This window comes from Ascidia mentula, chromosome 2, assembly GCF_947561715.1.
Source record: "Ascidia mentula chromosome 2, kaAscMent1.1, whole genome shotgun sequence".
Taxonomy (NCBI): Eukaryota; Metazoa; Chordata; class Ascidiacea; order Phlebobranchia; family Ascidiidae; genus Ascidia; species Ascidia mentula.
In genome coordinates this window covers 18,394,103-18,415,392 of record NC_138567.1, presented here as the reverse complement: position 1 = coordinate 18,415,392, position 21,290 = coordinate 18,394,103, and the positions used below count along the sequence as shown (strand labels likewise).

Genomic DNA, 21,290 nt, shown 5'->3' with positions numbered 1-21,290 from the left:
TTTGTGCGAATGAGGACCTTCAACTGATCGGCTCGATGTAACCATAACCATCGCTATAATTTGTTGGTTTTTACATTATGAAACTATTTTGTAACTGCTATATAACATACTTTTTTTTCTTTTAGCCAAATATTAGTGAAGTACTTTTGCAGTTTTACATTGTTTTTCCAATGTGGGCTTGACTGCAAGAGCTGCAATGCTTTTTCATAGCTCTCTTCACATTCAGCACTTGTTATATTTCTCATTAGTGAAAGCACTTCGTCTTTATGTTGGCCAACATTATTGTCAGACTTTCTTACCCATCTTTCCCATGCCTGTTCTCGATGGAAATCACAAATAAGGACATTTGTATCTGTAAGTAAATTTATCTCATCAAATTATGTCTTACAAACTACAGAGAGGAACATGTATACCCGCAAAAACACTTTCAATTGCATGTATTTCTGCGTCACATTTGTCAACCATAAAGAAACTTGGTTTCCAAGAAGGTGACCAAGATTTTAAGATGGACAGTGCCTCTTCAATGTCCAATTGCCGTTCATTTTGTGTAATGAAGCTGGCCACAACTTGGTAGCCAACATTTGTTTTTACACAAAGAAAAAATAAAGGAAGGGCATATTTGGATGTTTTGTATGTAGCATCCAGTAAACAAATATCTTGCCCATAACGAATAAGCAATCTGTGCTGCCAGGCAAATTGGTGTACAAACAACATAGTTTGTTCTGAATGAATTACTGGTGCTGATTCTCCATTCCCAATAACATCAGGTATCTTGCTGGCAACATATGGGCGATAATGTATTTTATCATCTGCATCGCCACTTTGTTTCCACTCATCAACCAAACATTGGACATTGGTTTGATCGATTTTTGCCAACCTGTATTTTGAAAAAGCTTTGTAGTAATGATTTTGCACATCCTTTTTTGTAGGATAAAATCGTCTATTTGAAAAGACTGGACCCTTTTCATTTTTAAAAAGTTCATGGACTACATAGCGTTTTAGGCTACGCAAAATTTCCTCAGTATTGATCACTCCCTCATGAACCAGTTCATCTATTTTTGCAATCAACCTTTCATCAACAGGTTGTAGAAATCCAGCAGCCTTCATTGTAAAAAGTATAGATTATTTTATGTTTACATTATTTTCTACCTTAGCACCTACTTCCCCCACAACATGACCAGAATGATGACTGTTTATTGGAAAACGAATGCTGCAAGCCATTTCTTTCACCAATTGTCCATCATTATTTGATAATAGATCTTTAATAATGACATTTGCTCTTTTCTTTATGAGGATGTCTTGTAAGCATGACTTTTAAAAATTGTAAAAAGCTACATGTATTATGTGAACAATTGGACAGTTCAACACATAACTCTCAGGTATAGACTTGCACTACTAGATTTGGCATTTTTACATAAGATTAGAAAGTATATTAAATATTGAGTATAAATAGACTGGCCCATATTGCTATTAACACTGTCATGTTAAAGACGTTATATTGATGGAGCTCTACCAATCGCGTCAGTCAAACTGATGATGACAAAAGTTTTTGTCGAAACGTCTTTAACATGACAGTGTTAATAGCAATATGGGCCAGTCTATTTATACTCAGCATTATGAGAAAACCCGTGAGTTGTGTTCCTAAATATTAAATATTGATATTGAAGTTATAGCTAGATGCTTTCTAAATTAGATTAGCAAAAAATGATAAAGTTCATAATATATCTTGCTTTTTTTGGGGGAATTTTTCTGGACAAAGATTGACACATTTAATGGTGTACAGTTTGCTGGTTTTAATGAGAACTTTACCCAAATAAAAAAGGTCATGGACAAAGTAGCATTTTTAGTAAAACATGAAAATTTGAACAACTGACATTTACCTCAAACTGGATAACTACAATTATCAAGTTGTCTAAGTACGCAGCTGTAGAATACTTATATCATCAAAGGAATACAAACTACCTTAAACAGTGGAAATTTTATAATTTTTTGCACATATATTTTTGCTTTGCAATCCTTTTTTTTTGTTCCTTGCACAAACAACCTCTTTTTGCAAGGGTTCGGATGATCTTGCAACTACAAAAATTTCAACAAATGACCCAGTTAATTCAGTTGAATCACCTGTCTCACAAAAATTTACATGTTTAGGGATAGATGCAGCACGTGTCTCATTTTTCTTGTTGTTGCGATCTTTACCCTGGTGGCATTCCAAACTCACACTTTTTAAAATAATGTATGGTATTTGTGAGCTGTTGTCCCGAAATATTCTACCTTTGGAAATGTCTGCGAAAATGGTTTAAAGGTTTATCATAAAACTTATCTTATTACTGGACACTTTTTGCATACCATATTCATCCTTCTCCTTTTTAATAAACTTTGTTAGGGTTGAAACTTCAAACTTTTCAATTACTTTATAAGCTTCATCCATCGAGTTAACCCACTGCAAAATGTTAGTGTCAAATGAAAAACAATATCTGTTAACCCAAACAACTACCTGTGCATTTTGGTGGTCACTGTGCAAACTGTCCGGCTCATTTGGATTCTTAAATGTCTGTTGCTAAAAAACATAGATGTCCGTCTATCTACATTCAACACTAACAACATAATGAAGCTAACCTTTATTTTGCCTTGATTTTCTGGCTCAAACATGACTTTCACAAATTTTACATAAAATCCTATTTCTTGCAACAAATCTGCAGCTTTGACAGACATGCGTTGCCTGATTGCTTTACTTGCCTTATCAAGCTGGTAGGTTGTATCCTGGTTCTATATACACAAATGACCAATGCTAAACTTCATGCTTTACACCAGGGATGGTCTACCTTTTGGTTTAGTGCAATTATTGCTTTTTAAATGCAATATACCACAACTTTTATCCACTCAATTTCATAGCATGCTACATTTGCATTGCATTTAATGTCGGTTATACAATTTTAGCTATGAGATACAGTGTGGTAGTTAAAATTGTGCTTCCAATCCTGTTTAATGCAAAATTAACAACTTCGTACAAGTTTACCTATAGGACAAATAGTTTGCAACAATCACTTATTTTTGTTCTCTGGAAAGTGTAACACATCACAAATTGTCACTACATAGTGGAGTGGACAATTAGTTTTAGTTTCAAAGTATCTGTCAAAATGACAACATGTTTTTCCGAGCTCCTCCTGTGTAATTATGTATGGAATTCCATTGGTCTCACTCCAATGAACTTTATGTGAAACTGAATTACAAAGTAGCAAATTTTGACCTCCACTTCGTAATTACGTCATCATTTTTTTTTTTTAAATACATAATAACAAAACTTCTATTAAAAACAATAATTTTATGCTATGCTACCTATAAGAGAGTTTTAGCTAATCCCCTTACCTTCAGTTTTGACTTGTGAGTCCTTTAATTTCAGTTGGACTGATTCCAGAAACTGTTGTGCACAGTTTCTGGCATCCTGTTTTAACTGAAACCACTATACATAGACAAAGAAATAGCTTGTAATGATGTCAAAACAGTTTTTGTTTTATTAACATGCCTACATACCTTTTTAACTATGTTTGTGGATGTAAAATCCGACAAATGAATTTCATTTGAATACATCTTTTTCTACAATTTTAATTGTAAAAGAATCTGAAAGTTAATAATAATACAGATAGTTTTCTCTGTGCAACTATAAAGCTACATTTGACAACCAGTTGGAACCTGTCAAAAGCTTATATTAACGTTGTTCACAATATACTTCTGACTGCCTCTAATTATTATGGCCAAAAAACATTCACGCGTTAAAAGAGTTTGACTATTAATAGACAGGGTATAACGCAGCACGGTTGTCAAAAATTAATAAACACTTGCAATTCTTTTCAAGCACCGAGTTTGCCAAATTATCTGCCATCAACAAGTTGCGAAAATTCGACAAGCACTTCACAGCTGGCGCCGTGTTCACGTGATTACTCTCCCGCCGTTCACTCTGTGACGTAATAGTGTGAATTGTCAGTGATCGCTGGAACATGTGCAACCCCAAATCAGTATGTGTTGAAGTTGCTGTTAAGCAGTTGGTCTGTCAAGCAAATGTATATCGAGAATATTGGGAGGTTGATGTGGCACATATTGGTTAGGCTTGAATGGCACTTTTGTGTATTAAGAATAATTCCACATGTCGTGGTTAGTTGATGAGACTAAAAATTAAGAATATTTTATGTGAAAGTGCTAAGCATGGATTTCTTTATCCAGTGAGTTGGTGATGTTGTAGAAGCAGACGTGAGGACGTGGCGCAGGTAATTTACAGCCGAATGTAACTAATCTCCCTGTTATCATGACTGTTAAGATTAACGTTATACTATCGACGATTGGGCGTAAATAAGTCTCATTGATGTTCGTGGGAACTGGAAAAATCCCCATTCATGTTTGAAAAAACTTTGGGCCCCGGTGTATTAGTATCTTCCATGGTTATGAGTGTTGCGCCAAACATAGAAATCACAACAATAATGAAAATAACTAATACAGTTTGGTTTGGGAATCTACAAACACCATTAGAATCATAGTATTAGATGTCCACACTTATAGTGTAAAAAATTGTTTTTCTTACTTTTTTCGCCTTGTAAATTGCGGTGAACAAAAAAATATGTCAAACATATCTTTTTCCAATATCAAAGTAATTCTCCACCTACTTTTTTTGTTGTTGCTGCTCCTGCCCGATGCTGGTGGTGGTGATGGTTCACCACCACCCATTGAACAGTGGTAAAATTAGACCGCATTTCCAAATTAACAAAAGCATAAATAAATTAAGAGTAGTCACAACGTAGATTTATACAAATAATTTTTATTATAGGCAAACGGTAAATTCACACAAACGCAATCGCACGCTACAAAAAATACCTTGTATACGTGATGTAATGTTTCGCCACAGAAGGTTCGTCACCAAATCAGAAACGAATGTTTATTTATGTGAAATCTCTGATTAACAACGATAGTCTCGAGAACCACTATACCATCCGACGACAGTTTATCAAGACCCAATAACGCACAATAATCTCGGCACCAAGATTTTTATACCATAGACATCATACGTTACAGAGCCCTCCCCATTAGTTTCGCGTCCCGCGAATGACTGAAAAGTAAACAAAACAATAACGAAAAAAACGGACAATTCAATAGTACACCCACTCTCCATAACGTCCTGGAGGGTAAACACGACGACCCCCGCGCGATAACCGCGACGACAAAGTTCCCTCCTCTGGTATGTCGCTAACCTCCGGCTCGTCAGCCGCAATATCCGGTATCTTTTCTGGCATTGATCGTTGCCCCGAGTGTTCAACGACATCATTGCCACGTGAAAAATAAGGCTTTAGTTCATCGAAACTAACAAGCAATCGTCTCCGTCCCCAACCATGTGACTGGATTCGATATGTCGATTCACTTAATACTTTCACCACCTTGAATGGGCCAACCCAAGGTTTCCAGAATTTCTTACAGTGACCTTTGGGCATCACAGGTTCGTGAAAATACACCAAGTCACCCACAGCAAACGGGGCACCGTGTATTCGCTGGTCGTAAATTGCTTTCTGTCTCTTTTGCTGTTGAAACCCATGTTGTCGAGCTAGCTGGAACGACAGACGCAAGTCCCGTTAAATCCTCTCCGCGTAGGTTTTAGAGTCAACTTGCAAAGGTGGATCGTTTTCCTGGAGATCCACGGAAATTTTCATTTCGCGTCCATTTTGCATGAAGAACGGTGTGAACCCAGTCGTCTCATTCACACTGCTATTGTATGCGGCCATCACCATTGGTAATTTCAAATCCCAGGATTTTTCGTCCGACGATACACTCGAACACAACATTTGTCCAATAGTTTTGTTTAAACGCTCACAGAGACCATTTGATTGGGGATGGTAGCTACAAGTCATAGTGCGATGTGCACCTAATGCAGAACACACCCCTTGAAAGACTTCCGACAAAAAGTTAGTTCCCCTATCACTGTGGATCCTTTCCGGGACACCCTGGTCACAAATCCATTCCACAACCAAAGCTTCTGCCACAGTCATAGCTGTTTGGTTCGGCATAGCAACCGCTCTTCCATGCTTGGTGAAGTAATCGACCATAACCAGAATGTATTTGTTACCTTTGGCCGTTTCAGGAAGTGGCCCAACGACGTCGATTCCAATTCTTGCATTTGGGTATCCTACTCTACTGGGTATCATAGGTGTTCGGCGCTGCTTTTGAGGGGACTTCCGGCTCTCGCACACCTCACATGATTTGCAATATGTGGCGACATCATCGTTCATACCCGGCCAGTAATATCCAAATTTTATGCGGGCTAATGTCCGGCGTTGGCCCATATGTCCAGCCAATGGCTTGTCATGAAACTCTTCCAAAATTTGTTTTCTCGTTGTTGTTGGCACTATGACCTGAAGATTGTTAGCAAGACCCGTAGGACGGCCAGAATCGCTTTCATTTTTTCTACAAACCACCCCGTCTTCCCTTAAGACTAACATGTCCCACATGTTCCAATAGGACCTTAGTTGCCTTGACTCTCCATCAAGGTCACATGATTTCGGCCGCTCTCCCACGTTCAGCCATTGAAGCACCCGAACCAGTTCTCCATCCATCTCCTGTGCCTGACGAAGGTCTAGACCATGGCTGGAACCACCAAGAGCCATAACAGACTTCCGGTCAGGTATCCTAGACAGAGCGTCAGCGTTGCAGTGCTTTTTTCCCGCGCGGTGAGTGATTGTAAAGTCATAGGCTCCTAGCGTTTCCAGCCACCTCGCCACACGTCCACAAGGCTCCTTCAAATTTCTAATCCATTGAAGTGCGGCATGGTCCGATCTCACACTACAAGGTCGCCCAAGAAGGTAAGTCCGGTAATATACACAACGGCCAGCAATTCCTTGTGAGTTGTCGAATATCGTCTTTCCGCGTTGCTCAGCGTTCGACTTCCATACGAAATTACATGTTCGACACCATCCTGCATCTGAGACAGTACAGCCCCAATGGCACCATCGCTTGCATCACAGTCTAAGGTGAATTTCCCATCCTCGCGCGCAAATGCCAAAATAGGTGCCGTTGTCAGTTGCGACTTCAAGGTCTCAAAGCTCTGTTAGTGAATGTCAGTCCAATGAAAATTTTCATTTTTCTTTGCTGACAATTTGTGCAATGGACCAGCGATCTGTGCAAAGTTTCGAATGAAGCGACGATAGTACGAAGCCAATCCAAGAAAACTTCTTACATCAGAAACAGATTGGGGAACAACCCAACCCAATACAGGGCTCACTTTATCAGGGTTGGGACCGACACCACGATCGCTAACCAAATATCCAAGAAACGGTACTTTATCGCGATACAATCGACACTTAGACGGTTTAAGTTTTAGTCCAGCACGCTTAAGGCGGCACAAAACTTTGCTCAAATTGGCATTGTGGTCATTTTCATCAGCGGCATAACACAAAATATCGTCAATATAGCACAAGCAAATATCATTGAGACCCCTTAAAACGACACTCATTAAACGTTGAAATGTGGCACATGCATTAGTTAAGCCAAACGGTAAACGATTAAACTCGTACAAACCATTGTGAGTGGCAAAGGCGGTTTTGTGTTTGTCCTCTTCGCACATAGCCACCTGGTGATAACCTGAAGTTAAATCCAATGTAGAGAAAAACTTCGCACCACCCAAAACGTCCAGGGTGTCATCAATCCGAGGAAGCGGAAACGAATCTTTCACGGTCACATCGTTGAGCCTCCCGTAGTCCACACAAAAGCGGTACGACCCGTCTGACTTTTGCACCAAAACGACAGGTGAACTCCAACTGGAAGCACTGGGGGAAATCACACCCAAGCGCAACATTTTTTCCACCATCTCATCAATCCTTTTTCGATGCACAAAAGGTGCGCGTCTCGGATGCTGTTTGATGGGGGAACCAGTGGTTTCAATCTTATGCTGCGCAAGCTTTGTATAGCCAACATCATCGGAATGCTTGGAAAATACTTCACGGTTATCCCAGATAAGCTGTGCTAACACTTTAGGTTTCTCCAATCGCCTTTCGATCTCTTCAAAATGCAGTTGCTTCAACAGGGTCGCAAAATCCGGATCATTCCAATCTATTTCCGAGCAGTGCATGTCACCGTCGCTCTCCCCCGAGACATCTCTCACCGCCACCATATCTTTCGGTATGGCTGACAACCTTCCGAAACCAGCCACAGGATGCAACACACCAACATTTGCCCCTTTCCTCAAACAAACTGAAGAGTCAGAAGTATTTAGTGCACAGATTACAACTCTTCCATTTTCAGTTTTTAGCAAGGCTCGCGGAATCATCACCTGCGATTCTGATTTTGACTCGAACATTCCTACCATGGAGGCTGCGTGTGCACTGTTGACTCCGAGATCGGTAACCACGTGACCATAGCTACCCGAAGGAATAACGCAATCACGACTGACATATACGCGTTGACATGACAGCGCAGCGGTGTAAGAGGAAAATGGAACGAATGCGTCACCGGCTTGCAACACATCCTGCGAGTACAAAATATCACACCGAAATGCTGTTAGAAAATCATGACCTAAGAGACAGGTTCTGTCCAGACTCCTTGTGACATAAAAGTCAAAAACGTTCGACAGACTTCCGAGCTGAAACGACAGCGATGCAACGCCGTCAGTTGGAAGCAAGGTTTGTCCGTCCGCCTGAAACAAAACCGTTTGAGAGGCAGCCAGATGAGTTTTTCTCAACCCTAACGCTTGCCACATGCCGTAAGCAATTAGACTTACTGGGGATCCGGTATCAATAGTAAACACGACGGACCGAGATTCGACTGCGCCATTTACGTGTACTACCGAGCTCGCGCCACTGGAATGCTGTAGAGAGGACAGAGGCACTATTTTTCGTTGGGTTGGGGCAAAATCCTCCCGCGGTTTCCCAACCCATTCTCGTTTAAAGGACATTCCCGACGAATGTGTCCAGGCTTACCGCAGCCGTAGCAGGTGAGACCATACGGTGGCCTGTATGTTGACCTTCGCCTGGGGTTTTCTTCCTGAAAGTTTAATTTGGCTAGGTCACTCAGTTTTTCTGATATGTCCTTCATTGCCCCTTGCATTTGTTTATTTACGGCTTCAAGATTAGCTAGGCGGACATCGGTTGATACTTTGGGCTCATTTTCAGGACATCCGTGCAACGCATGGACCATCTCTCCACTCGGTTTCAAACCAACTCCAAGCAGTTGAGCGCCACGCCGATATTTGTCAACTATATTTAACAAGTCATCTGGAGATAAATCCTTGTCAGTATTGAAAATGTGGAACGCCAGATTTCTATCTAAAAGACCACGCAGAAAAGCACTGCGTACTGCCTGGTCTGTTATCTTTTTAAATTCAGTTTTGTTTCCATAAGCTAAGCGTGCTAAGTCATTTAGCTCACCCAAGTATTCTTCGACCGACTCCGAACCCAATTGCTTTCTTTCCATTAACTTGCACATTGCAGCACCGCTATCCAATTCCGGAGAAAACATGTTTCTCAGACAGCCCGTGAAGTAAATAAAGTCCCTCTTTTGTTCTTCGTCGAAACTCATTTTCTTAATTCTTAGACCAATTTCCGGCGAGCAAAAAGTTAACATTGAAAAGGCCCGTTGATCCAAGGGGATATGTAGAAGCAAAGTTCTCAAAGCAAGCCAGCCATGCGGCAAAATCTTGTCTGCCGTCAATTGTGGTGGTGAATTCACCCATTTGGTAGGCATTCCTGTCCCTACCGGAAAATCCAAGCCTTCACCATATATCCCCTCATACCTTCTTAGCCAAGCCTTTGCCTCGTCGGTTTTCCTTTTTCCGCCGATTTGCTTTTCCACCTGTGTTGGATGAGGTGTCTGTAACAGATTTTCTGTATCTTTCCCCTTGCTTTTTGAGGACGAAGCCATGTTGATTCGCCAGCCCAATGAAGTTGCAACTGTTCACTTCTGAAATGGTCACCGCTGCCACCACTGTAATGTTTCGCCATAGAAGGTTCGTCACCAAATCAGAAACGAATGTTTATTTATGTGAAATCTCTGATTAACAACGATAGTCTCGAGAACCACTATACCATAGTATAGAGTATACTACGACTATACCATCCGACGACAGTTTATCAAGACCCAATAACGCACAATAATCTCGGCACCAAGATTTTTATACCATAGACATCATACGTTACACGTGATTACTTACCCGCCGTTCATTCTGTGTTATTTCGGCTTTAAATGCTGGTTCGGTAAATGTTTTCAAATTAATTGAGATTTAGATAATGCTACCAAATTAATTTGACAAGTGTTTGTTACTCTTTGCCGAAACCGATGTACCATATATTTGCACGATTTCTATGATTACAATTGCCGACCAAGCTGTGGGGGTTGTTCTTTGGTAAATACTATTACACCGGGTCACAAAGTTTTCGCCAAACTTGACAAACATATAAGTCTGTGTAAAACATAAATCTGTAAGAATTTTAATGATTAGGTGTAAACAGTGCTAACACCTGTTAGTTTTGGTTATACATTTGAGTTGAAATACCACACGAAATCGCAGCGTTAATATTTGCACAGATTTCTATGTTACATAGGCTTGTATGTGGATCAAGTTTGGCGAAGACTTTGTGACCTGGTGTAAAAGTATCTTCCTGGTTCTTTAGCATCTACCATTTGTCACAAAACAACGAACACCAACACAAGCAGTAATGCGAGGAACCTCAGTAAAACAGCGGTAAAATCGGACAATCGATACAACTTAATCCGAACTTAGCTAAGAAGGAGTTAAGCGGGGTTTCTGTATTTCACCCTTTGTGTACATCGTCCCTCCGTCCCTCCGTCCCTCCGTCCCTCCGTCCCTCCGTCCCTCCGTTTAGTGTACACCATCCTTTCATTTTCGTCACTGCTTTCTTTCAGTTTTGCCCTAAAAGTAGATGGCTTTTTCGTTTCTTCTTTCAGTTTTGCCACTGCAACATGATGGCTTAAATATACAAAGTAACATATAAGAAAAGTGTTTGGCGATCTGGAAACCAGGGTGTACGTGTGCAGATGCTTATAAATAATTAGTTGTTGGTTGGTTGGTTGGTTGGTACTTAGTAGTACTCTCGCACCTGTGCTTAGCAATGTTTTATTTTTTTATTTATTCGATATTAAATGAATTTCACTAAAGGTTGCTTGTAAGTCATGTCTTCGTACGATGGACATCAAGCTAAGCGACAAAGGTTGTCAGAAAATGGAGGGTCAAATGCAACAGTAAGTCAAATGTTGTTACAAAGTAAATATGTGTTGTTACAATTTTTTTTATGTAGGAGGATTTCAGAGGGGAGCGGGAGCACAAGTTTAGGTAAATCTTACAAATTATTGTCAAACAAGAAAACATTTCTGTATCCATATTGGAGAAAAAATCCTCCACGCGCATTTTTGAAACTTTATCGGCAATCAGTGCAAAAAATTACATTGCCAAATGTGAGAAACATATCCACATTACCAGTGCAGTCTATTGTTCCCAAAAAAATATTCTTCTGCACCAATTGCAAACTTTCTAATCTTGTCCATACTACAATATCAACCTTTAAACACTTATTGCCTATTTTCTTGCATGGTGATAATGTGATGGAATAAATTTAGACCAATCTATTTATACTCATTTATTATTATGAATTCTTTATTTTTAGACCCTTCACCTTTTGTAACATCATGATTACTTTCCACAATATATGTAAAAACCTTTATGAAATATTTTGGCAGGGATGGTCCTGATCAACCCAACAAGGTACTGCTATTCACAATAATGAATGCTGTCTACCCAATCACCACAGTAAGTTTCTTTTTTGTGTAACTATTCATGAAAATTTTCTTGTATTGATTTAACTTTCAGGAGGTAATTCATACTATTTGTGAACCTTGTGGTGAAGTTCAACGGATTGTAATTTTCAGAAAACGTGGAGTTCAAGCCATGGTTGAATATCCTTTTCACTTCAATGTTGTGAAAGATTTTTCCAAATTGTAATATCTTAGTTGTAAATTAAGAATAAAACATGAATTGTGTTTTTCCTGAACAAACTTTACATTTAATTCGATTCAGTCTGCACAGCGAGCAAAAGCTTCTCTAAACGGGGCAGATATTTATTCTGGTTGTTGCACCCTTAAGATTGAATGGGCCAAGGTAAGCTTTTCTGTACAACTACAAGGTTCATCAATAATTAAGAAAATTTGGGGATGAACATCATAAAATAATACACAAATCTAGAGTACTTAATACATTTCTTATATCAGTGGTTTCCAACTTTCATGGATATAAAAAGAAAATAAAGTATTATGACTATTCCAGATTTTTCAACTATTTATTTGATTTTCAGCCCACTCGACTTAATGTTTACAAGAACGATGATGAAACTTGTGATTACACTGGTGCGCTAGGTCAGTCCTTTATTACTATTTTGCTTTGGTTTAATGTTAGCAAAGTTTAAGGGCTAATGTCACGAGTATGATATTGCAACTTATGTCTAATCAACTTACTTTTATTGTTCTACAAATATTTAAAAAAAACAAACAAACTTTAATTGACCAAATACAATTCAAATTAATTTAGTATAAATCCTTGTAAAATAGTTGATATCAAACATTCTATACATTGATTTTTTTGACAGATTGCAAAAGTACAAAAAAATATGTATAGTTTTTAAGTGCGCCGGCCCAATAATCCTTTAAATATGTAATGAAGCAACCACTGTCTTTCTGAACAAATTGACAAAATGGTTTTCTTGAAACAATTGTTTATGTCATCTTCATTCATCTTATGACATGACAGAAAGTTGTGCTGCAATTTCACAACAGTTTTCACAGCAGATGACAATCATAACAACCATGACTGTGTGTTGACTGTTGCATAGCAACCAAACACAAAACATTTACCACAAGGCACAGTAGATGATGAACAGAAGCTGAACAAAGAAACAACAAAACAAAAAACTACAAATGGTGACAGACAAATATCTGACAAAATAAAAGACACACAAGCACTGGAAATGTACCATTTTGAACTGAAACAATACTTCAGGGAACATGGACCACTAAGAGGTACAAGCACATCACAACATCTACAAACCTTAAACAAACAAACACAAGTGAACCAACCAAGAACATGTAGTAGTTTACTTCTTCTAATAATCTTGTGTTGATTTTCTACATGACATCAGACTGTGAACAGAAGATCTGTTAGTGAAAGTTTTGGTAAGACTGCGGAAAACCTGTTTTCAGAACATTCTGGTAAGGTATTTGTGCAAATATGTGGTGAAGTTGTGTGGTTGCAAATATGTAGTTTTGACTTTATGCTTTTGCACATGAAACTATGTTGGTGTGTAAGTTTTTGTTTCTTTAAACAAATATACAAATTCTTCACAGTTAATAGTCTGAACTAAAATTTTAATTTTGCTATTGTGTACCAACAGCGTCTGGGAGGCTTTTTCATTCAAGAAATATTTTTGAAAAAAATGACTTTTTTGAAGATCAACGCTCGCTTTTATTTGCTTCTGTGTTTTTGTGCTTAACTAATTTACATTTCATCTGTGTATTTAGGCAAATTTATGCTCCTATTTGTAATGTGACAAAAATACTCTTGCTGACTAAATGCAATAAGATTTTGTGGTTTGCAGTTGGTTATTTTGTTTCAGATTCACTGGAAGGTGGAAACCAACCTGCATTGCTAGGTGATGCTCCAGTGGGATATAACCATGCCCAGGGATTTGGACCAAGACAAAGCAAGTTAACAAACATTTACACTATATGCTGGAACTTGGTTATCTAGATTCATTTTGTCTGACAAATTTGTTGAGATCAGTGAAAAAAACAAGATGCCTTTTTTGAAATATCAGCACAAACTAATGTATGACGTTAGGTCATGATGGTAAATCTTCCATCAACTAACAACAAAACGTTAGGAAAAAGGATGAAGCTGATACGTTTTCACTAGAGAAAATCTTTTTTTGTGGCTTGGAAGGATCAGCCATTAAAAAATAGCTAATAGTCATTCTTATAATTTTACATGTTTGGAATTTGTAATGTTTAAATACCTGTAGTGAGAAATGCACCACCTCGTGGTCGTGGTATGATGAGAGGTCGAGGTATGATGACTCCAAGGCCTCCAAGACCAACGCACATGCCATCATCAAGTAACGCTGTGAGTTAATAATAAAGGCTATAGATCAGAAAATATTAATAAAATGTTTACCTGGGGTTAATGTTTCTTTAGTTGTTTATTCTGTTCTAGCTTAATTATGTTGAAAGTTAAAACAAACATGTTTGTTTGTGATTTAATATGTCATTAATTATTTTTAAACGATTTAATCTTCTGGCCAATTTTTTTAGCAAGTTTGTTGTTACAGATGGGAGGTGGGGAATATGTTGAAGATTTTGGAGGACAGGATATGGGGGGTTATAATCAAAGTCCTGTTTTAATGGTTTATGGACTCAATCCAGATAAAATGAATTGTGACCGTCTATTCAATATCCTCTGTCTCTATGGAAATGTGATGAAAGTAAATTGAATATTTTTGTAAGCTGTTTCACATAAACAATTTTTTTTAGGTTTGTTGTGTGAAATTATCTTTGAAGTTCAATTTAACAGAGTGTTAAGCTGTCTCACATGACAAGAAACATTTTCTTGCAAACGTTGAATGTGTCAACAAGACCGTGTAAAATTTTATTTTAGATAAAATTTTTAAAAAGTAAGCCGGGTACAGCCATGGTTCAGATGGGTGACCCTTCAGCTGTGGAAAGAGCAATTACCAGTTTGTCAGGAATGAAATTTTTTGATGACAAAATGGTAGTCGGGTAAATACTGTTGTATGTTTACGAAATACTCTAATTTTTATGAAATCATCTTTCATTTTGCATCAATTTTGTGACTCTTATTAGTCTTGCCATTTTGACTGTAAGTCATAGTAGATTCGTTGTTTTGTCTGCATTGATAGAAACACAAATATGATTGCAATTAAGTTTTTGAGTTTGAAAGTTAAGTTGAAATTGAAAACAAAAACGTGTTTTCAATTTGTTTGTAGACATTCCAAACAAATGTATTTGACTGATACTGGTGCTGCTGTTGGTGAGCAATCAGATGGAACACCAAGCCAGGTTGATTATTCAAGCTCAAGAAATAACAGGTCCTTCACATAAACAATCTATTAAAATATGAAGAGGCAATTTCATGAAATTAACTCACTGCTGACATGAATCGTTTGTTTGTATAATATTAAAATCTGATCTCTGTAGATGTTCGAACACCAATACATTTATTGTTGCCAAATTATTTTTGCTTTATGTGATGTTAATAATTTTACAGAAATCAAAAAAAATGTTTAGATTTATCAAAAAAATTAAAGTTAAATTTTAAAAATGCATTTCCAGAAAGGTATTTTATCATTTTACCAGATTTACAACTACTGAACAAGCAGCAAAAAACAGAATCCAGAATCCTTCAAAAGTTTTGCATTATTACAATGCTCCGATTGATTTTAATGAAGAAAAAATGAATGAGGTAAAAAGAAGTATTATTGTCAGTAACTTGCAGTGAAAATAGATAATTGTGTCCATAGATGTCTATTTTTTAACTTCCAGGCTACCCAGTTAAAAGGTTCTGTGGTGTATAAATGTAAATATATTTTGTATCTGATGTCATGAGCGACAAATATCGATTTATGTTCGTTAACAGAAAATCAACCTTATGTCAAAGCAGAAAGCTTGGTTATATGCCTGGGACATGCAGTTCCTGAACGAAAAAGAATGTTTGGGAACTGCATTTCCTGTAGCGATTAGACAATCTCACATGACAAACCAAAACTGTAACACAACGCTGAAAAAATTCTGTTATGCGCAAAATGCCCACAAATATTTTTATTTTAATAATTTTTTCGGACTTGAACCACCTAGCATACAGCGTGAAAAACAAGTAGCACAATCCAATAATTTAAGCAATATTAACAACTTTCGTCCCGTGAGTCGTGATGACGACATCCGAAGCAATGCAGCATGGGCGACTGGAATGGTTTTAATTTATATAATTTAAGATGGTTCTCTTTTTTGTTTAAATTAACAGAGCCTGCTCGAGAGACACTCAATGCTGGAGGGCAATTTATGCTCCAATTTCTGATTTTTTCACAACACATTCAAGTTTACTTGTATTGCATGTCTCTTGCTTTGCACAATAACATGACAACCTTCTAATACTAGCTATGCCTAAAACACCAAGGTTCTCTGATACATACTGTGTGAAATCGACCAGTTGTGCAAATAGTTGTCATTTACAAAATAAATAAATTGAAATAACACATTTGAGTCAGTAAATAATTTGTTTGAAATAAAAGATTATTTTATTAGATCAATTTTTATCTATAAGTATGTAATATTATATGTGTATCCTATCAAAGGTTACCAAATGCACCATGATAATCAAATTAACAGAATATTCTTTGTATATTTTATGATGATAGATAACCACAATATGTTTGTTCTACTTTTTCAGATATGCAAAGAATTTAGTCTTGCTGAACCAAAGAAATTCACACCATTTAAGTCAAAAAGTAAGTTTAAAAAATTAAAGTTTTTGTTTTCTTTTATCTTATCTGACTGCAGGTGAACGGAGTTCTTCTGGCTTGATGGAATTCGATACAAAATCTGAAGCACTTGAAGTTTTGACGATGGTCAATCATTACAAGATGGAGAATCCAAGTATGTTAATGGGGAAAAAATACCTTTGTTTGAAGTCAGTGGTTCTTTTTCAATATCTAAAAATCTTTTTTTGGTCACATCTCCCATACTTATTGTTTTACGCATTCTGACCCATGTTAACGTTGAAACAAATAGTTGAATTCAGTTAGCAACACCACAGTAGTTCTTTTCTGGTTGAACAATTACTTATCTAGTTAAAAAATTGCAAATTTTCTGTTTGTTTGAAGGCCACATGTCTTTTCATAAATAAGTTTTGCCTGTGTAAAATGCTTACCCTGTCACAGTTAAAAATTAATTAAAAGGTTGATTTTTAGTTAAATGAGCGCATGTCCTGTTGCTATGGCAAATTTGAGCATGTTTAGGGCAGTTTTACTTTTTGGGGTTTTCAAATCCGAAAGTTACTTAGTGCTGGGTGGTAAAACTATGGTAAAAAATGCAACACAAAATCCAGGCTGTATTTACAGAATCATGAGTCCTTTAAAGTGACAGACTAGTTAAAGCAGAAAAAATCAACCACATCCTGATTTCAAGATGTGATAAGAATTGTTCTGAAATAAATTTCCAAAATTGTAGAAAGTTTTATGAAATTTTCTCAAGTAGTTTTGTTTTAAACAATTTTGTTGTGTATTTAGATGGACGCTTTCCGTATATTCTCAAACTTTGTTTTTCCACATCACCTTCAGCAACCAGGGAATGAAGTGAATTTATCCCAGTGAAAATTTCTTCAACAATATCTCCATAACAAATGAAGTAATCTGTTTTATTTTTTACAACCAAACTTTGTTGCAAACAAGACTTCTATACTGATTTGCCAAACACATTTTTAAGACACAGTGAATGGTTTTTGGGTGAAAAAAGATTCGAATTCTTCTTCCATCTGCTCGCGATCCATAAAACCTGTAACAATACGCATGTCATTAACTGTTTTTTGTGGAACATGTTTTGAAAATAAAACTTAGTTCGTTTGCTTTTTGACTGTTTTATGTTGGACAGGTTTAAAAAAGTAACAAAATTAAGAAAACAAATACATTTGTAGTGGAAATGTGGGATGGTCCTTGATTTGATGTCATGTATTTGTCGATCCAATCGAGTTTGTCGTTTTTGAAGTTTATCAAGGTCGCTTTGCATTCTTGTCAAGTCTCGATTCATATCAGCATTTACTGCATAAATATGTTTAACAAAAAAAAAAAGTAAATTGTGGAAACGAACCAGATCCAGGAATTGAAAACTTCATCATATCTTCCATTTTTCTCATCATGTCACTCAACATTTGATTTTCATTTCTGTATAAATCTGGAACTATTTCCCTCCACTTTTCACGATCCTAAGCAAGTATTTTTGATCAGAAATAATGTAACATTTCTGAGGATAATTTAAGCTTGTATGACAAAATCTCATCACTCCAAAGAAATCTTGGAACATTTTTTGTGGTTCCTCAAATTTACATGGAAGATCATTTTTCCAATTCTTTCCAAATTGTTTTGCTTTTTGCCTTCTTTCTTGTTGCTTCTTTACATATTCTTCTTGTTCCTGAGCCATCTTTTGTACTTTTTGTAAATAAATTAAATCAAGAAAATGAGAATTTGTCACCAAAGACATTTCAACCAATATTAGGTTGACAGGAAATTATCTAAACTAAAAGTGTTCATTTCATCACCTCTGTTTTTTCTCTCCCGCTCATTTTGCATCTTCTTCTTTAGTTTCTCCATCTCTTCCCTGCTTTCATGATTTGCACAATGAGAATCTTCAAATAAAAACCAGGTATTTGCCCATAATAATAAGGAAAAAAAACTTTAGAAAACTACAAAACTTCTACATGAAAAGTAATATTCTTACTATTAGATAATACTTCATAAGCTTTAGCTATTTCTTTAAACTTGTTTTCAGCAAATTGTTTTTGTCTTGGGTTCTTGTCTGGGTGCCATTGCTTTGCTAGTGTCTTGTATCTGTTGCAATTCAATTGATCAAATAATGCAAATACTTTTGTCATCAACTTACGCTTGCTTAATTTCTTCCTTAGAAGCATTTTTGCTTACGCCCAAAACACAGTATGGATCAGAATTTGTTGAAAGCATTTTTACACACCAAAGCTTTGGTCACAAAATTTTCATTTGAATTTAAGCCATCAAATTTGTTCTGCAGAAACATGCCCAACATTTGTTGTTTACAGGGAAAAGTTAAATATCATGAATTAGAATGTGACAATCGTTTTTAAAGCATAAAGTGTGTACGTTTATATTGAGAAGTTTGCTCACATGTAACATACTTCCTTATACTTAGACAGAAGTGAGTATTTGTTATGGTAAAATTCCCAGATATAGTGGGTGGGAGGTATTGAATCGCTTTGCATTGTTTGTGTTACACCCGGTAGGAGGCTGATATTGGAAGGATATCAGTCTTCCCTATTTGAATCTTCTGGAAACATATGCTATTGTCAGCTGATTGTTCATAGTTTCCTGACTTTTAAAAACTACAATCTTCATACACGAGTTAGAATGAATGATCGGGGACAATGTGAAGATGTTGTAAAATGTAAGCTGGTAATGGTTGGAGAGCAAGCAGTTGGAAAAAGTAGTCTTGTATTTAAGTTTGTTACTGATCAATTTGAAGACAACTACAAATGCACCATAGGAGGTAAGATTAAAACAAGTTTGGTTTGAAATATAAATAATAAAATAAGTTAATTGGATTTTCTTTCAACTTTAAAATTATTAATGGGAGTTTAAAAAATAAAGACAAAATGAATTTGAACAGCTTCATTTCTCACCAAGCGAGTTTTAATCGATGGAAAAATAATACAACTGGATATATGGGACACAGCAGGCTTGGAGAGGTTTCAAAGTTTAATCCCTATGTATTATAGAGGTGCCAATGCAGCACTGGTTGTATATGACATCACAAACCAAGTGAGAAGAAGGCAACAAAATATTACAATATAGAAAAGTTTATTATTTATTTTCCCAAACAGGAAAGTTTCTTGCGAGCCAAAACTTGGGTAAATGAAATAAAACTTAAAGCTGAAACAGTTGTTGTCACTGCACTGGTTGGAAACAAATCTGATCGCTCAGAATACAGGAGTGTAGGATATAATGTAAGATAATGTTGCAATCTTTACACTAACTTTTCTATTCTCATTGTACTAAACTTATTGTGTTTATGACACGAACCTGAATTAAATTTAGAATTCTACAATTTTTGCCAAAGACCATGATTTGTTATTTGCTGAAACATCGGCAAAAACTGGGGAAAATGTTAACACCGTATTTCTTCAAATAGGTTTGTAAACGCTTTTATTACATTTTCTGTTAACATCAATACTCCTTAACACTTCGATAAAAGTGTAACCTTTGATGTTGTGAAACAAATGTTTGAAATTTATCAACTTCTCACCAATAATTTTAAATATAAGCAGGTAAATATGGAATTCAACATTTTTTGAAAAAATATGAGTAAAACTTTAATTACCTGTTACAGCAAAAGAATGTGCAAAGAAAAAAGCATGGACTCAACAAAGCTATGGAAGATCGCAGAACAAACTACGAGTTAATGCACAAAATACCTCATCTAAATCTTGTTGCAAAACTTAAAATTTTGAAACTTGTTGTCAACAAATTTTTTTCCTATTTAATTCACTAAAAAATTTTTTTTTTAGAGAAATAATCAAATTTGTATGTAACATATCACATCCATTTTAAAATTACCACCAAATTTGTATTCAAGATATGTGTATAGTGTGTCCAAAATAACTCACAAAGATTGATGGATGATCAGTGTCAATGCGATCTTATTCAAATAGAATCATATGGGTAGTGTCTGAATAGTACATTGAAGCATGACTGCTCAAAAAAAACTTGTAAAATAACAAAATTAGTTATTGAAGATTTATACACAGTTTCCATTATTTTTATTTTGGAAATGCTTGCATTTCATACAAACCGAACCTAAACAAAAAAATCCTGTTTCACATTTCAAAATAGTTGACCAGTTTCGAGGACAGTAAAAAAAGGGAATATGAAGGACATGTTTCTTCAAAGCAGCAACCAGTTTATCCACAGAATCTTTGTTTAACAAAAGGGATCGTTTACAAAGTGCCTTAACCCACATTGGCCTTTCAACTTTTTAAAGCTCATCTTGCATTCTTATATCAGATTTTTATTTCTCTCATGCAATATATATAGTTTTCCTGCATGTTTGGTTGATTTGTCAAGTTATAGTTAAGCTATAAGCTTGTAATGAAAACAAACTGTGCCAGAAAAAACAGGAAGTCTGTCTAGACCGGACAATGCGTGTCAAGTTACAATCGTTTGTTAATTCGTCAAGTAAAGTTTGTGACACAGGGCATTACATTGCCTTTGATATTGTACGTTTGCAACTTCCATAATAAACCACAATATATTGAATAACCTGAACAAATTACGGGTGACAGAGATAGCTTCTATGGTTACCAAGGCAACTCTTATTCCGCGCAGTTGCAACGAAGACATTGTTTTTTAAACACATTTCCCTTGGTGACCTTTGCGCAAAAACGTTCAATGAAGACATATACGACTTCTCAAATTTAACAAATTTTTATTTCGTCAACCCAACGGTAT

General features: G+C 36.4%; 3 protein-coding genes across 4 annotated transcripts; 2 read left to right on the top strand and 1 right to left on the bottom strand.

Annotated features, from left to right (window-relative positions):
- The first annotated feature begins 10,903 nt into the window (after positions 1 to 10,903).
- LOC145888324 (heterogeneous nuclear ribonucleoprotein L-like) lies at positions 10,904 to 17,665 on the top strand. Its single transcript, XM_082979041.1, has 15 exons — positions 10,904 to 11,226; positions 11,283 to 11,317; positions 11,722 to 11,791; positions 11,852 to 11,939; positions 12,045 to 12,139; positions 12,333 to 12,393; positions 13,647 to 13,733; positions 14,052 to 14,152; positions 14,358 to 14,510; positions 14,684 to 14,805; positions 15,033 to 15,134; positions 15,403 to 15,508; positions 16,493 to 16,550; positions 16,603 to 16,698; positions 17,331 to 17,665. The coding sequence occupies exons 1-15, from the start codon at positions 11,158 to 11,160 to the stop codon at positions 17,393 to 17,395; spliced, it is 1,308 nt and encodes a 435-aa protein (XP_082835167.1). The 5' UTR covers positions 10,904 to 11,157; the 3' UTR covers positions 17,396 to 17,665.
- On the bottom strand, positions 17,454 to 20,299 carry LOC145888325 (uncharacterized). Of its 2 annotated transcripts, none has more exons than XM_082979042.1 (8): positions 20,164 to 20,299; positions 18,697 to 18,834; positions 18,535 to 18,644; positions 18,356 to 18,442; positions 18,100 to 18,245; positions 17,908 to 18,022; positions 17,727 to 17,858; positions 17,454 to 17,595 (listed from the first exon to the last, which is right to left on the bottom strand). In XM_082979042.1, exons 2-8 carry the CDS (start codon positions 18,771 to 18,773, stop codon positions 17,522 to 17,524), a joined length of 741 nt encoding a protein of 246 aa, XP_082835168.1. In that variant the 5' UTR covers positions 18,774 to 18,834; positions 20,164 to 20,299; the 3' UTR covers positions 17,454 to 17,521. The 2 variants fall into 2 exon arrangements, with proteins under 2 accessions (XP_082835168.1, XP_082835170.1); XM_082979044.1 differs by lacking the exon at positions 20,164 to 20,299 and adding an exon at positions 18,954 to 19,092.
- Positions 19,190 to 20,308, top strand: LOC145888327 (ras-related protein Rab-5B-like). The gene is made up of 5 exons (XM_082979045.1): positions 19,190 to 19,332; positions 19,453 to 19,604; positions 19,667 to 19,789; positions 19,881 to 19,974; positions 20,173 to 20,308. The coding sequence occupies exons 1-5, from the start codon at positions 19,194 to 19,196 to the stop codon at positions 20,283 to 20,285; spliced, it is 621 nt and encodes a 206-aa protein (XP_082835171.1). The 5' UTR covers positions 19,190 to 19,193; the 3' UTR covers positions 20,286 to 20,308.
- The last annotated feature ends 982 nt before the right edge of the window (positions 20,309 to 21,290 follow it).

Excerpts from the sequence above, each read along its gene's own strand:
- LOC145888324 (XM_082979041.1), top strand. The coding sequence starts at position 11,158 with ATGTCTTCGTACGATGGACATCAAGCTAAGCGACAAAGGTTGTCAGAA. Across the intron at positions 13,734-14,051 it reads GGGATTTGGACCAAGACAAA|TGAGAAATGCACCACCTCGT; the intron begins GCAAGTTAACAA and ends AAATACCTGTAG. Across the intron at positions 14,806-15,032 it reads GATGACAAAATGGTAGTCGG|ACATTCCAAACAAATGTATT; the intron begins GTAAATACTGTT and ends ATTTGTTTGTAG.
- LOC145888325 (XM_082979042.1), bottom strand. The coding sequence starts at position 18,773 with ATGCTTTCAACAAATTCTGATCCATACTGTGTTTTGGGCGTAAGCAAA. Across the intron at positions 18,246-18,355 it reads GCGGGAGAGAAAAAACAGAG|TACAAAAGATGGCTCAGGAA; the intron begins GTGATGAAATGA and ends ATTTACAAAAAG. Across the intron at positions 17,859-17,907 it reads GTTTTCAATTCCTGGATCTG|TAAATGCTGATATGAATCGA; the intron begins GTTCGTTTCCAC and ends ATATTTATGCAG.
- LOC145888327 (XM_082979045.1), top strand. The coding sequence starts at position 19,194 with ATGAATGATCGGGGACAATGTGAAGATGTTGTAAAATGTAAGCTGGTA. Across the intron at positions 19,333-19,452 it reads CTACAAATGCACCATAGGAG|CTTCATTTCTCACCAAGCGA; the intron begins GTAAGATTAAAA and ends GAATTTGAACAG. Across the intron at positions 19,790-19,880 it reads ACAGGAGTGTAGGATATAAT|AATTCTACAATTTTTGCCAA; the intron begins GTAAGATAATGT and ends AATTAAATTTAG.